Source organism: Diadema setosum, chromosome 8 (genome assembly GCF_964275005.1).
Source record: "Diadema setosum chromosome 8, eeDiaSeto1, whole genome shotgun sequence".
NCBI classification, from domain to species: Eukaryota; Metazoa; Echinodermata; class Echinoidea; order Diadematoida; family Diadematidae; genus Diadema; species Diadema setosum.
Window position 1 is genome coordinate 5,387,997 of NC_092692.1, and position 17,723 is coordinate 5,405,719.

A 17,723-nucleotide genomic window follows, 5' to 3' on the forward strand; every position below is an offset into this window, starting at 1 on the left:
AAAAACATGGCCTCATATATATGTTTATATGTAATTATGTATGTATTTCAGATCAGATGAGGCTCCGATGGTCAGCGGCAAGGGGAGGGGTGCTTTTCATTTGCACCAAATTCACCGGAAACATAGTGCCATTTTCCAACCGTCTGTCTACTGCTTTGGTTTGGTCAATCCTATGTGTTAAAAATATTTCGCTTACTTTTGTTTCTTGTCGTCCTGCCTACAACATAGCACTGGCAAACTGTGGAAAGAAAACAGCTTGATTACGATTTTCTGGAGGTCAAAAGAGTTGATAGAATATGGTAAATGCCATTCCAATTCGAACAACATATGACCCTCATCCCCCCCCCCCACCTTCTTGAGGTGAATCTTACGTACTCCACAGTTTAATTCAATTCATTTTTACTTTTCTTCCGCAAAACATAAAATAAGAAATCACAAAATAAAATGATCTTCAGCATTTACTGGTTCACTGCAAGTCAAAATCGAGCGTGGTTATTGATATAGCAAAAGCATAAAACTATACAGAGCTTCAAACGAAACTTATCTATCTAACATTGCAGGACAAGACAGAGCAGCAAAAAGTAAAACGCAGCACCATGATATCATTGTAAAGGAAAATTCCCATAAGCTGATAATGAGGAATCCGAAAAAGATCGAACAAGGAAGAAGCACGGAATACACTGATACCCTGTAGTTGAAAAACTGTGCTAAAAGGTGTGTATTTCATTACCTGAGGCTGATGATATTTCAAATAATTGTTGGTTAATTTGAAATACTTCCTCGGTAGGGTAAAAAGAAAAGTTTCAACTCACATTTTTTTTTTTTTTTTTTTTTTTTTTTAGAATTCAGTTAGGGAGTGGTTGTTAGTTCACAATATGTAGGGAATTTGAAAATTTAGGGCCTGTGGGAGTGTGTATATGGATATATTGTGAGCTACTAAAGTTCTTGGGAGACATAAAAGAAATTCATTAAACAGAATATTAGAAGGTTACTTAACGATTCGTTTCTCGGAAACATAATGAAGGAAATACTTGGGAGTGCATTTTAATCATTATTAAAGGTACCGTTTATCATTGAGAGCAGTGATTAAAAAATGTTTGAGTTATCGAATTTGATGCATATGTGTAGGTCATTTGTACCATAAGATATGTTATATAAAAATTTCGCAATAAAGCCTAAAATATAAAGAGATATCACCATTTTCTTCATAAACTATAACTGTAGACGTTTCAATAAAGAAACAATTTCATTATTACTATTGCTCACTTTTTTTATAATCAACAATACTTAACATTCATACTTAACAATACATGATATACATTATACATTGATTGTTTCTATCCCTAACTCGCATTACAGAAATATTTTGAAGCACTAAAACTGGGTTTTGTTTCATCTGTAAATGGTAAAATAATGCATTTTAACATGAACTGACCCAGCACGAATCAATACAAAATTTTTGATTCTACATTTAAACAAAAGTGGATCTGAATCGGAACTTTGGGCGTATCGGAAAAAAAAAAACCAAAACATCGTAGTGCCTTCTGTTATATAAGTAATCCATTTAACAGATTAGTCTGTCAGTTAAAGTCAGTGACATAGGGGAGATTTTAAAGTTTTCCTTCACTTTTTTTCTTTTTCTTATAACAGCGCACTGCGATGGGAAAGTGGCGCTGTGGGAACTTAAGCTGGCAAACGGGGAAAACTTTACGGCGCAGTATGTCGTGAGGTCTTCGACAACCAGATGTGTATCAACGACTAGGAATCTCATCTGCACGTTGTCCTGTAAGAAAAACTATCTACCTCAACAGAGAAGATGATTAGCTGCAGATTGATAATTACATGAGTTTGGTAATTGAAAATTAGAAACATATGCATATCTGTAATCATTATATCTGACTATCAGCGACAAACATAACGATTTGAATGACATATTGTATACCTGTAAGTGAAGGCATACGCGTATTTCTGCCCCCCCCCCCAAGGAAAAACGCAGTATCTACATCCAGCTCCATTTCTCAACAACCGAGATATTCACCATTTTATGTTTTTGCCAAAGCCCCTGGAAAATATACTCTTTTGAAAAATTCCTTCATTGTGGAATTTTAGTCTATCTAGCTACCAATTTTCCTGGAAAATATCATTTTGTGATTTTGTTTTGTTTTTAAGTTATTAATGAAAATGTAGATACTTCGGGGAAACCCCATGCAATTGACTGATTTCCCCAAGGAAAAACGCAGTATCTACAATGGAACGTATTTCCCCAAGGAAAAACGCAGTATCTACAGCGGAATGACTGCCATAATTATGTATGCATGTAGACAGTTCTATACATCATTGTACAAGTATTCATGATGCACCATCCTCAACCTCTGGCCCTGGGGGATGCATCCTCCATCCCCCATTTATGCCCTGATTACAGAGGAGGCTTCATAACAATAGCATTAACAAATAACAGATCGTTCTTGGAACGTTTTGCTTACATTCCCAGACCGATCTTGCTGTAAACGTTACGCGTTTATAAATATGAAGCTTGCCAGGGCTGTAATGTGATATGACCTAGCCGCTAACTAACGTTAGCATCTAGAATACTAGATCTTATCATCTAGATCTGTACAGTCTAGGCTAGAGTCTGTCTAGACCAAAATAAATCTAAATCGGATGTCTGGACCTAGATCGATCTAGACTAGGTCTAGTTTTTATATCGTTTATTCTAGGCTGGCTACGTAGCAGGCTACACGAGTCTCTGCCTCAGGCTATGCACGATACTAACAGAAAAAAAAAAATAGCCTAGGCCTAAAGTTAGAACCGCAGAAGGTTTAGTCTAAGCCCTTAGATTACCGGTCTAGGCCCCTACCTATTTTTCACATAATCTATTTTCAACTAGATCGCTGTCTATGTAATTTTATGACAGTATGGTATGGTCGAGTAGACTTCACTAGCGGTGTTAGATTTTGAGGATTCTGAGTGGTTAAGTTTTAGTCTTAGACTTCTTTCTTATAGTTTTATAAACAGGCCTGCCGTAGAGTAGGCCTATTTTAGTCCTACACTACATCTTTCTTTAGACTTTCGGAATACGGACCCTGAAAGTTCTGATTAACGTTAAGTCTAACGTTAGAAAAGAGACACAAGACTCAAACGTTACTGTCTAGACAAGTCTTAGACTTGGACTTAGGCCTAGATGTATAGGGTCTAACATGTTAGTATAAAACGCGACGTTTATCCGATACAACACAAATAGATCTAGGCACCTAGGTGAGTAGGTCTATTGCCTTTCGACGAAACTTTCAGATTTGGAGCCTGAGGAATTTTGACAAGGGTCTAGGCCTATCAAAGTTACTTCACAACAAGTTAATATTGAAATAGTACGAAAGATGTTCATCATCGAGGTAGAATATGAAAGAAAAGCTGATCGTTAATCACACGAAGCAAGGTAAACATGCATTTGTGTTTAGAACTCTAGAGTCTAACGTTACCTCGCTTCGTGTGACAAACATGCATTTGTGTTTACCTCGCTTCGTGTGACAAACGATCAGCTTTATTCTTTCAATATTGAAATAGTTTTGAATTACTTACTCATTATCTGCAGATAAATTTTTCTTGAGGGCTAGGCTCACGAGTAATTTTCCCCGCGACAACATTTTGTTTTAATCCAAGACAAGTACACACTCACACTGTAAATGCTGACTATAGCCGGCCGGGCCCTGTGCTGACTGCATGCTCAGTGCAGCTCATATGCAAGCTGTCAGTGTTGTGTGCTGTATTGTTCAATGTGCACTCGGTTAGTCTTAATCACACACTGTGTTTTATATTAGGATCACGATCTCATCAAAATATTTACTAATCAGTATTGTTTCGGTTAGATATTTTGAACATTATGTCTTATTATTGAGCAAGTATATCTAAAGAAAGTAATTTACGTTCAAATTACAGAACAACCGGCAAAGTATTCACATATATAAATAACAGTGTCTGGTAATTAAGACTAGCTTTGTAGATACTGCGTTTTTCCTTGGGGAAATATTCATGATGTAGATACTGCGTTTTTCCTTGGGGAAAGTGCAAGTTCAGTGTAGATACTGCGTTTGGCAGTTACGGAAAAGTAGTTTTCCAAACATTTTTTCAAAAATCTGAATATGTCATATGAAGAAGGATTGCCCACTGACTACATTTATGCAAAAAAGTGAAAATCGCCAAAAATGTTAGATACTGCGTTTTTCCTTGGGGGGGCAGATTTCCCATCTCTATATTTCGCACGTTTCACAACACCTTTAAAGGGGATGGCTAGTAGCTGATCAGTGGGAATCAGTGGGGATGCTGGGGGATGATTGTTCCAATCCTTGTGGGATTCATTTAAGAGTACATTATATATCTATTGTTGTGTGAAAATTATGTGCTTCAGAATGGTCTCATATTCAAGTAATGTGCAGTTTAATGTACCGTCATTGTACAGGCATGCTAACCTGGTAACATTAAACTGCACATTACTTGAATATGAGACCATTCTGAAGCGAATAATTTTCACACAACAATAGATATATAATGTACTCTTAAATGAATCCCACAAGGATTGGAACAATCATCCCCAACATTCCCACTGATTCCCACTGATCAGTTACTAGCCATCCCCTTTAATACCGGATCTCTTGGGAAACGCGATGAATGGAGGTACACAGGCAATTGAGAACATGCCCGTGTTCTTCCAGTGGAATCTGTAAAGCTATCGGAGGAGCGGAGGAATTCACTTTGGAGGCATTATAATTTTATGACCCAACGGCGTTGCATTGTCTGTATTTGGCGCCAGCTTTCAAAACAAAACAAAACGAAACAAAAAACATGCTGGTGCGCAACTCCTCCCCACAATAATCGTTACAAAGCGACATATATCAGAATGTGTGCAGAGAAAGATATATGTGTGGGAAATGGCCTCTGAGAATAAGAGTGTTTGTAGCCACTGGCAGAGCAACCCTACTAAAACAACATACATACATACATACATACATACATACATTGTACATACATACATACATAAATGAATGAAGGAAGGAATGAATGAATGAATAAATAAATAAATAAATAAATAAATAAATAAATAAATAACAAGTATATGCTAAGTATAGGTCATCTGTTGTTGTTATCATTATTCACATTTGCGCTGATATCCACGCATCACTGGCATGGAAAGTTGGTCAAACCTAAACATGACCCATTTTCTTATCCGCATAATCACTGTGTTACACATCCTTTTAATCAACAAAGCATTTTCCTCGTCACTGCCATCAACTTTACAACGTAAAATTTTTGGCACCCCCAAAAACACCACCAACATGTTACTCTCTGAAATTTCATATCTGTGCTATCTAAATTGAGAGTGTTTTCCATTTTGTTTTGTCTGGTTTTACTCTGCTTAGTAAAATCAATTTTAGTATGGCGTGTATCATTGCAAAGATAGACTCTTATTGGTACTTTTAAACTGTTTGTTTATACCAAATTGGCAAAGGAAAATCAAAATCATGTGAAACAAACCAAAATGAAAATCACTCGCAGGCAAAGTTAGCAGACTAAGATAAAAAACAAACAAACAATGGACGACGAGAAAAAAAGAACTAACGGTCAAAATATTTCTGAGATGGTGTGATTCGAAAAGATAAACAGTTATTTTGAAAATTCAGTTGACAATTCAAAAGCACAGTACAATGCTTCCATCCATTCATATGATATATCTTTCTCCCTGCCCATATGCTTCCATGTTCCGTTTGTGAGAAAAGCTCTATTTGTTTTCGTTCAACATTATTATAAGACGAAGTGGGATGTTATCTATCTCATATCCGAATCGCTGGACCTAACTTTGGTTTTCCAATTTCAGACTCAGATGTCTCCAGGAGAGGCGAGGATATACAAGAAGGTAAACTTAAAGGGGATGGCTAGTAACTGATCAATGGGAATCAGTGGGAATGCTGGAGGATATTTATTGTTCCAATCCTTGTGGGATTCATTTAAGAGTACATTATGTCTACTGTTGTGTGAAAATTATTTATGCAGATTAGATACAGTTAATGTATGCATATTAGATGCAGTAAGGTGACAGCGTCAGGTCAATAGGTCAGTTACAGTGATAACGAAAGCCCTCCGTCACATGTAAAACCCCCACGCAAGAATGGCAGTAAAGCATCCCAAGAACCGTATATTTATGGACTGATCGTGTGAGTCATTATGTGTCCTTAAACGTAACACTGGCGACGAGGATGGGATCTTACTGCACGGAATTTTGAAGGAGAAAGTGGGATTTGGAGCCGATAAGAGTAAGTTCACGCCGATTTTGCTACGTCGCAATGATCGATTTCGGTACGCTGTGAACTACGTCTTGTACAGTCCCATACGTACGTTTTGAGGTGACTATTTTTGATGCATGGTATACACGTGAACGTAAACGTATGAGCAATGGCAACGGCTAGGATCTCTGAGCAATTTGATCCTCGCGAAGGAGATATCGAATTTTACCTAGATAGGTTAGAACAATACCTTCTTGCAACAGATATCAATGACACAGAAGCAAATGGGCCTAAAAGACGTGCTATTTTGCTCAGTAGTGTGGGAGAAGAGCCATACAAAACGCTACGTGATCTGACCTTTCCCGACAAACCTTCAGCAAAGAGTTTTGGGGATCTGTGTGCTTTGCTGAAAGAACACTATTGCCCTAAGCGATTGACAGTCACAGAACGGTTCAAGTTCCATAATGCTACGCAAGCTCCAGGCCAAACGATTTCACAATATGTGTCGCACCTCAAACAAATGGCATCACATTGTGCCTTGTCAAATGATCAGTTGAAAGAAGCCTTGAGAGATCGTTTCATTTGTGGCCTAGCATCAGCTAACATTCAGAAGAAGTTGCTGTCTAACAATTACACGTTTGCCCAAGCTATCGAAGTAGCCCTAGCTGAAGAAGCGGCAGTCCAAAATGCAAAAGACATGTCCAGAAATGATGAAAAATCTGTGCATCATGTTTCAAAGGGGGCGAACGTGGAGGTTTTTCAACTTCAGCTTTGAGGAAGAAATGCTATCGTTGTGGCATGACCAATCATTCTGGGGACCGCTGCAATTACAAGAACGCTACCTGTTATCGTTGCAAAAAGCAGGGACACCTTCAATCAGAGTGTCGTTCACAACCTTTTGGACGAGGTCAAGGGCATGGACATCCTCAGTCAAAGAAACCCTCACAGTCTGTAGCCGGACGTGGTAAGCCGATGTATGGACGACAAGGAAAAGGTTCAATAAAACAGATAAAACAGACGGATCAGGTTTTGTGGATAGTGTTTTCAAGGTTGAGGGCGGTCGTAAACCATCTGCTCCATTGAAAATAACACTACAAGTGGATGGTCAAGACCTTGAAATGGAACTGGATACGGGAGCTGCGGTATCTATCATCAGTGTCCATAACTACGAAAAAAAAACTTCAAGCATTTGCCTCTTGAGCCTGTGAAACTACATACGTACGCAGGGGCAAAACTGGAAACAGCTGGTGAATGTTCAGTGCAGGTTTCCTACCAGGGGCAGGAATGTCAGCTCCCATTAGTGGTTGTCAAAACGGATCGAAAGGGACCCCCGTTACTCGGGCGCACCTGGCTATCGGAGATCAAGCTGGATTGGCCAGCAATCATGTCGCAAGGACAATACGCAATCAGTGCTGATATTGGGACGGGACTAGAAGACAAATACTCAGGAGTTTTTAGGCAGGAGCTGGGCACCGTTAAGGACTTCAAGGCGACCCTACACGTAAAAGAGGAAGTGGTCCCGGTGTTCCACAAGGCACGCAATGTGCCCTATGCATTACGACCTGCTTTCGAACGAGAACTGGACCGCATGCAACAGGAAGGGGTGATTGAACCTGTGGAATTCAGCGAGTGGGCAACCCCATTAGTATGCATCCCCAAGGCAGATGGACGGGTCCGGTTGTGCGGGGATTATAAGGTCACAGTAAACAAGAACATTCACTGCGATCAGTACCCGATCCCAACTCCCACTGAAGTGTTCAGCAAGCTGGTGAATGGAAAGAAATTCTCCAAGATTGATTTGAAGTGCGCATACCAGCTGGACGACAAGTCTCGACGGCTGGTAACCATCAATACTCATCGCGGACTCGTCGCATACACCAGGCTTCCGTTTGGAATATCATCCTGCCCTGCCACCTGGCAGCGGTTCATTGAGCAGGTGCTAGCGGGATTGAACGGTGTGTGTGCAATTATGGATGATGTCTTGGTCACGGGAGTTAACGACGAAGAACACATGAAGAATCTTGACGACCTCTTCGCACGCTTCGCGAAGTATTGGCTCACGGTCAAACCTGAAAAGTGTTCCTTCATGCAGGATGAAGTCGTGTACATGGGAAGGAAACTTTCAGCAAAGAGAATCCAACCCACGCAGGACAAGGTGGACGCCATACGTCGGGCCCCAGCACCCACCAACGTGACGGAACTGAGATCATGGTTAGGGATGGTGAATTTCCAGGCTCAGTTCCTGCCCAATTTGTCCACCATGCTACATCCACTGAATGCGCTGCTGGGAGACACACCATGGGAGTGGACACAGGAATGTGAGCACGCATTCAAAACAGTGAAGAACGCAATCAGCTCGGATAAGCTCTTGACGCATTACGATCCTTCGAAGGACATCGAGCTGAGTGCAGACGCCTCCCCTTACGGGATAGGGGCAGTCATTTGTCACATCGATGAACAAGGACGACGCCTACCAGTTGCTTATGCATCGAGGAGTTTGAACAAACATGAGAGAGGATATGCGCAGCTGGATAAGGAAGCATTGGCCATCATGTTTGGAGTGCAGCGTTTCAGAACCTATCTGTATGGCCGCAAGTTCATGATCCGAACAGATCATAAGCCTGATTTTGGGACCCAAAACAGCAGTCCCTACACTGGCAGCTCAGAGGCTACAACGATGGGCCATCATGCTATCAGCTTTCAACTACGAATTGAAGTTTGTAGCTGGGAAGGACAACGTGGTCGCGGATGCGCCATCCAGACTTCCATTGCCTGATACAGAGGCAGGAGAGGACGCTTTGTACAATATCGCGGTACATCACATTGACAACTTGCCGGTCACAAGCAGCGAAGTGAAGAAGGAGACACGCACAGACCCAATACTATCACGAGTGTTTGAATGGGTCAAAACAGGAAATTGGCCATCAGAAGTGGATAACGAGCAGTTGAAACCATTTCTGCACCGACGTCATGAGTTGTCTGTGGAACAAGATTGTATCCTATGGGTATACAGGGTCGTTATCCCAAAACGGCTGCAGGACGACATGCTGTTGGAATTGCATTCCTCACATGCGGGCATTGTTCGCATGAAGAAAATTGCAAGGAGCCATATTTGGTGGCCATCGTAGACGCTCATTCTAAATGGGCGGAAATCATCATGATGAACAGCACCACTGCAGGTGCTACCATTGCAGCACTAAGAGAGTTGTTCGCCAAGTACGGTCTGCCAAATCAGGTGGTGAGCGATAATGGACCGCAATTTTGTAGTGAAGAGTTTCGCCACTTCCTGAAGATGAACGGAATCAAGCAGGTGTTAGTCGCACCGTACCATGCCGCGAGCAATGGAGCGGCAGAGCGAATGGTACAGTCGTTCAAGCGAGCGCTGAGTGCCAGCGAACGCAAAGGACAAGGCACACAGCACGATCTAGACCGATTCTTGCTGTCCTATCGTTCAACAAAACACCCAACTACAGGACAAACTCCAGCTAGTCTGTTCATGGGACGAGAACTCCGCACGAGACTGACATTGGTTAAGCCGAGTCTTGAAACCAAGGTAGAAAGCGTATAAAATTAGCAGAAGCTGCACCATGACAAATCCATCAAACTGCGCGAGTTCCATCCAGGAGAACAAGTGTTAGTGAAGGACTTCAGGAGTGAAGGTACCTGGCATAGTGGTACCATCGCTGAGCGTACCGCACCCAAGTCATACATTGTGAGCTTGGATGATGGCAGGGTGTAGAAGCGCCATATTGATCAGATGAGGAAGGTGGATTTTGACACATCTCAAGCACGCGGTACACATGCAGCTAATGAACAATTCCGCAGTGAGCGATCTATCATGGAGCGAACATTGTTGAGCGAGGAAAATCCATCTGGAAACTTCCAAACAATTCCCTCATGTGCAGGCAACAGGGGATGAAGCGTCAGGAACTGTGCTGATGGAACCTGAAAGTCTTGATGAGAACTTGAGTGAACAGGTACTTAAACAGGTACCAAGACGCTCAGGCAGGTTTAAGAAGAAACCAGCAAGGCTGATCCAAGAGATGTAAGGATCATCGACTGAAGATTGTACATGTAGATAAGTTTGTTTTTCTCATTATGTTAACTAATAACTTTAGCTTGGAGGGCTAGATCAGGTTAGTTTTTTTCTCTCTCGATTTTTTTTTTACAGTAATCTATATTAGCTGTACCACAGGTACATGTTCTCAAGTTGTAGATTTTTATACGCACAGGATCTTACTTACCTGCAGGAAATATAACACATAAACCATTTGTAATACCACAGGTAGTTGTTTAGTTTTTTTATGACTTTTTTTCAGTTTTTTTTTTTAGTTTTTTTTTAGTTTAGTTTAGTTTTTTTATGACATTTTAGATACGAGACAAATAAGTACAGGACACAATTCATTTGTTTTTTCTTCGTTTATTCTGAGTCAATGGACAGATACACTGTAAATGGCATTTATTTTGAGTCAATAGGCAGATAAATCACATGTGTCTGAATATTTCATAACATTAAGATTTGAGGAATACTTCTCGGTGATAAGTCTCACCTTTATTATTACATGTACGTTTGCCTTCATACAAGGACAGATAGAGCTGAGTTGTACACCTTGATGTTTGTTTCAGTTCAAAATGTTGATGAAAAACGATTCCTCAAATTATGATTTCTTTTGTTTAAACCAAACAGTATATCACACAACTTCAATACTGCAGTTTAGGCAAAATCAGTACATGCTTGTTTTACTTATATTGGCAAGTAATGTTTACAAGTTATTTTGATAGGAGATTCAAGCTTAGGAGGGAGGAGTGTGATGTATGCAGATTAGAAACAGTTAATATATGCATATTAGATGCAGTAAGGTGACAGCATCAGGTCAATAGGTCATTTATAGTGATAACGAAAGCCCTCCGTCACATGTAAAACCCCACGCAAGAATGGCAGTAAAGCATCCCAAGAACCGTATATTTATGGACTGATCGTGTGAGTCATTATGTGTCCTTAAACGTAACACTTAACATTCCCCTGGGAGTCATATTTTCCCTCAAGAGCTGCTTCTGGAAAATTATCTCTTTTGTAAAAATTTAAGTCCAGCTGGATGTCAAGTGTTATGCACATCTAAGAAGGCAATACCTATATAATAAAAATACCGAAAATATATTTAAACGAGATATGAAACTCGTCACACTGAAGACGAGTTAGGTGATACGCTTGGGGTCATCAGATGTCGGTCATCCGTGATCGACAAAGAAAAGAATGTAATACAGCACCTTGAAGTTCTAATGAGATACTTAGTTGAACTTTTTTGGGCCTACATTATTCAGATCACATTTGTTTTTCTGTCACACAAACTAAGTGGAAATTCTGTGCGTGTGCGACTAAGTCGATTTACGGACTTTTTGAGTACTTACAGTGCATAACTTAGACCCCGTTTACGGTGCGGGGCTGGGCCGAGCCGCGGCCGAGCTGCAATCAAGGACAACCTCAATTGCGAGGCCGAGCCCCGCAATTTATTCCGTTTACACTGCCGGGCTCGGCCGCGCTTTTGATTCGAACCTTTCAATATTTTGTCGTAGTGGCGCTCTACCCTTTTAAACAAACGCAATTTGGTATTGTCTGGTTTTCAGATCCTTTGCCAACTGAATTCCGTGGCGACGAAGTCGCCGTTCGGGCAAAGGCCTTTGTCGAAGGAGAAAATCCTTTGCAGGACAAAACCACCTTAAACTATACTAGTTTTCGACGTTGAAGTGGTTAATATCCTGAATAGCGAAATAGTACAGGCGAGGGTTTGGAAGCCAGACTAAAATTGGCCGCGCATTTAGCCCAGTTTGCGCTTACACTGAGAAAAAGGCCGGGCGCGACCGCGGCTCGGCCGCGGCCGAGACCACCTCCAGAGCGTGGCCTAATGCGAGGCCAATTTTGGCCCCGCATTTGGCCTTTTGCGCGTTTACACCGAACGCGGCCGAGCCTCGCACTGTAAACGGGGTCCAAGTGATCCTCGGCACGTACAAATAAAACATGACAATTAAGTGTTTATAACCATCCTGGCTTTAACAGTGGCCTTTTAAAACATGACCTTTGACCATTATTTACATAACCAATATGACTCCCTCTAATCTTGCTATCACAATGATCAGTTCAGAGAGCTCTTACAGCTATATACAAGCCTGTGAGATTTACCAGCAGTAGAACCAATGAAGCCTCCGATACAAAACAGGGGATATAGAGCAAGTGAGTCTGTTTACATGAGAATGTGATTTATCCTGGACGAAAGTGATACCTCAATTAAAGAGAAAAGGGCAAAAGAAAAACGGGCGAAACGTACGGCTCTAGCGAAAGAGACATCACCTTTAACCATGTAACTATAGGTCTCCTCCAACTAAGAGTACACTTTGAACGTAAGCTTATACGTGAATGATAATTTATGACGATCTCACGTGATCGACACACATTCAAAGGGGACAGTTAGAAGTGGAAGGAGTGCTTAATCGTGTCATTAATTCCTAATCAATGACACCACTACTATAGGCATATCATAATTTCTCATCTAAAATCAATGGCCTATAGGACTCATGCACCATTACTTGTATAGTGCATAAACTTTGTTTTTTAAGCTTTGAGTGAAACTTGTCATAACATAATTCTGTAATTCCATCAGCAGTGATTGATATAATAAAGAAGAAAGATATATCACCGTATTGAACGCTTAGAGCCTAACGGGGGGGGGGGGGGTATTATAGCATGATACTCGGTTCTTTACTGCCCAGATGCCAACAACACCCATCCATCACCCGCGGCTACGCATAGAGAAACAGCCATGGCGAAAATAAAACTTTGCTTTCTCGTAGGCAGAATGACACAGAACCCCGTCAAACACACTTCTATTGGCAGGGATGGGCATGAAAAAGTTTATTACTAATACTAAACAGCGTATGCATTCCATTCATGTGGCGCGAGATACCTCTATAGCAACATAAAGCCTGTCTTCAACTCCGTTGGTCGAACAATGACAACCTGAAATTTCAAAGAGATGAGCGAGACGCTATATACACCTGGCCTAGAGTTAATTTATTCAGTTCTCATTCCTACTTCAAGTTGGGTTATGCTATTGTAATCATTCCCATCTGCAGTATAACAAAACCAAAGTGAGGGAAAAGGGGAGAGAAAAACGAGAGGTGGCAAAAGGAAAACTGCATGCACAACTGCAATCCATGTCATTGCGTGTGACAGGTGAAGCAAATGTATTAGTTGTTATAGCAGTGGTTTATGAGCATAAACTGGCAAATAGACAGACAATGTCAAATATAAAAACCATCAATTTAATGTCAGAGAAGATGGTAAACAAGATGCATTGAAACTGTAACTAAATCGCTGCTCTTCTACTCGATCATGGAACGTCTAACTTTATATTCAACAAAAAACGAATGTTAGGGGAAAGAAACAAATTTAGATATAACATTCTTAAATTAAAAACAAGAAAAAGAAAATGTCCACGTCAGGATTAAAAAAAAAAAAAACGCCGCACGAACATGCATTATATTCTAGATGGGAATACGGTCTTGATGCAAAGGTCCAATGATTGTCTCATTACTTTAAAAGCAATCTATGGTTCCCTTACCATCACCAGTACCACACCACAATGACGTCTCTAAAATCAATGGTAGCACATTTATCATTGCATCATGCATTAACTCCCTTTTCCTAAACTACCAGTGGAACGTGTCATATTATATTGCGTATTTCGATCAGTAGTGATTGACTTTAAAGAAGAAAGATGATGCAAAAAATTGAACGCTTACCACATTGCTTATAGGGCTATTCCAGTTTGGTACTGATCTGTTCTATTCTCCCAGATACCAGCAACATATATCACCTATGGCTAACTAGTGAAACAGCCATGACGAAAATAAACGACAGAGAACCCCGTCATAATCACTACACTTGGAAAGGTGTTGCCCGAAATTCCTCACTATGAAGCAATATCAAGTCACTTCCTTCCCTGCCTGTCTTTAACTCCGTCAAACAATAACCTGGAATTCCAAAGAGATAAGCGAGACGCCATGCACCTGGACTAGAGTTAATTAATTCAGTTCCCATTCCTGTTAGTTATGTAAACGTACACGTTCCTAAATATCCTGCTACAGTATAACAAGAACAAATGAAGAGAAAAGGAAAGAGAAAACGAATGGTGGCAAGCGGGACACTGTAACAAGGGGCAATTTACAACATTAAGTGTGACAAAATTAAAGAAGCAAACCCAATCTCCAAACTCCAATACAAAGCAAGGGAAATAGAGCAGCCGTGTTCACGGGTTACGTACACTTGATAAAATAATACGATAATGACATCGGAGTAAAGCTGAACTGCCGAAAAAAAAGAGAAAAAAAAGAAAGAACGGATAAAAGTCCTGCGGGAGTCGAACCTCTCGCCTTCCGGTATGGCGTTATGAACAACCAGCGCGCTAACCGATTATGCCACATGGCTGTCCTGAAGATCGAGTGCGAAACTTAAATCTAAATACTATCGTGACAGTGTCGACTTGTGATGGCGCTATTCAACTTCTCACAAGTGGCAGCGTGGATTCGATCAATATACAGTTGCAAAGAAAAATTGGGAATCGTTCCGTACAGATTGCATTCTCATTTTCAGTTTTAAATTGCAAAATTGTCAACCTGATGAGGAGATTTGAAAACATAAAATGCATGATTACTAAAGCTTATTGTCTCAGCTACAACATATCTATGTTTCAGAGGAAATGGAGCAAAATCAGATGAGGTAAAGGTGCTTAAACGTTGTCAAGTCAATGCATGGTCTAAAAAAAAATCACCTCCCATAGACAATACACGTAAACTTGTCCGATTTTGCGTCTTTACCTTTAATCACAATTTAAGGTATGATGACGTCATCAAATTTCAAAACCATGACATGGACTTAAAAGGCAAATGTTCAAAGTACAACATATCTGAATTTGGGATAATATTGAGCTTAAACAACAGAGATACGAGCAAATGAATGTCAGAAACAGTACCTCAAAAAAATCAATTCCACTTTTTTTATTTAAAATGACGATATGATGACGTCATCGCGTTTTCCTGGCAATATTGATACCAGGAATGTTATTTACAATTCATATACTTTTGTAATATGCAATAGAAATATAGGGTCAACGGACGATTTAAAGAGCTATGGCGAAATAAACAAAGACATGTTTTTTCACTATATTTGCAGAAAGACGCGCACGTGGAATTTCAACTTTGACGCCAGTGCATTCCTTTGTTATAGGTCGAAATCGATCGGAAATCAATGGATATTGTTACTCAAAGTATCAGGAATCCACATCAGTCAAAAAAATTGCATTTTCATGTTGCTTACGTGCTCTGCGCGCGAAATTGCGCGGACGGACGCGCACGCGAGAAAATGTTTGAAACGCTTAAAATTGTCTGAAACTTCGAGATTTCCCATTGGGAAGTCGTTTTGAGCCTTTTAAAATTTTGACGCGCGCTTACGCGCGCGTAATGATGACCTGTGTAACTAGCGTTAAAAAGTAAGATAGAGCGTGACCTGAACTTCATGTCCACCGAAAATGATACAGAAATGACATCTAGTTATGAAGTTATGATCGATCATGTGACAAGGTCCGAAAATCACAAAATGGCGCCTAGATGACGTCATAGATATGTTACTGTCATGAAAACCTTATTGTGGCTAGATTTTGTCATGAGACATGTTGACTGAAAATGTCATGTTATTTCGTAATGTCATTCTTGAGATATTGACGACACAAAATTGTCCAGAAAGAAAGAAGAATAAAAAACGAGATATGAAACTCGTCACACTGAAGACGAGTTAGGTGATACGCTTGGGGTCATCAGATGTCGGTCATCCGTGATCGACAAAGAAAAGAATGTAATATAGCACCTTGAAGTTATAATGAGATACTTAGTTGAACTTTTTTGGGGGCCTACATTTATTATTCAGATCACATTTGTTTTTCTGTCACACAAACTATGTGGAAATTCTGTGCGTGTACGACTAAGTCGATTTACGGACTTTTTGAGCCTCAATTGCGCGGCCGAGCCCCGCAATTTAGTCCATTTACACTGCCGGGCTCGGCCGCGCTTTTGATTCAAACCTTTCAATATTTTGTCGTAGTGGCGAAGTCGCCGTTCGGGCAAAGGCCTTTGCCGAAGGAGAAAATCCTTTGCAGGACAAAACCACCTTAAACTATACTAGTTTTCGACGTTGAAGTGGTTAATATCCTGAATAGCGAAATAGTACAGGCGAGTGTTTGGAAGCCACAATAAAATTGGCCGCGCATTTAGCCCAGTTTGCGTTTACACTGAGAAAAAGGCCGGGCGCGACCGCGGCTCGGCCGCGGCCGAGACCACATTAGCGTGGCCTAATGCGAGGCCATTTTGGCCCCGCATTTGGCCTTTTGCACGTTTACACCGAAATGAAGGCGGTCTCGGCGCGGCCGAGCCGCGGCCGAACCTCGCACTGTAAACGGGATCCAAGTGATCCTCGGCACGTACAAATAAAACATGACAATTAAGTGTTTATAACCATCCTGGCTTTAACAGTGGCCTTTTAAAATATGACCTTTGACCATTATTTACATAACCAATATGACTCCCTCTCATCTTGCTATCATAGTGATCAGTTCAAAGAGCTCTTACAGCTATATACAAGCCTGTGAGATTTACAAGCAGTAAATCCAATGAAGCCTCCGATACAAAACAAGGGATATAGAGCAAGTGAGTCTGTTTACATGAGAATGTGATTTATACCTGGACGAAAGTGATATCTCAATTAAAGAGAAAAGGGCAAAAGAAAAACGGGCCAAACGTACGGCTCCAGCGAAAGAGACATCGCCTTTAACCATGTAACTATAGGTCTCCTCCAACTAAGAGTACACTTCGAACGTAAGCTTATACGTGAATGATAATTTATGACGATCTCACATGATCGACACACATTCATAGGGGACAGTTAGAAGTGGAAGGTGTGCTTAATCGTTTCATTAATTCCTAATCAATGACAATCCTACTATAGGCATGTCATAATTTCTCATCTAAAATCAATGGCCTATAGGACTCATGCACCATTACTTGTATCGTGCATATACTTTGTTTTTTAAGCTTTGAGTGAAACGTGTCATAACATAATTCTGTAATTCCATCAGCAGTGATTGACATAATAAAGAAGAAAGCTATATCACCGTATTGAACGCTTAGAACCTAACCGGGGGAGGGGGTATTATAGCATAATACTCGGTTCTTTACTGGCCAGATGCCAACAACACCCATCACCCACGGCTACGCATAGAGAAACAGCCATGGCGAAAATAAAACTTTGCTTTCTCATAGGCACAATGACACAAAACCCCATCAAACACACTTTTATTGGCAGGAATGGACATGAAAAAGTTCATTACTAATACTAAACAGCGTATG

At 40.7% G+C, this 17,723-nt stretch overlaps 1 protein-coding gene across 1 annotated transcript in view; it reads left to right on the top strand.

Moving 5' to 3' along the window:
- The first annotated feature begins 9,429 nt into the window (after nucleotides 1–9,429).
- The window catches only part of LOC140231732 (ficolin-2-like), a 29,527-nt gene continuing 21,233 nt past the window's right edge, over nucleotides 9,430–17,723 (top strand). The window contains exons 1-2 of the mRNA XM_072311884.1: nucleotides 9,430–9,825; nucleotides 10,178–10,249. Of these exons, the coding sequence (XP_072167985.1) occupies nucleotides 9,430–9,825; nucleotides 10,178–10,249 (468 nt within the window). The remainder of the gene's footprint in view (nucleotides 9,826–10,177; nucleotides 10,250–17,723) is intronic.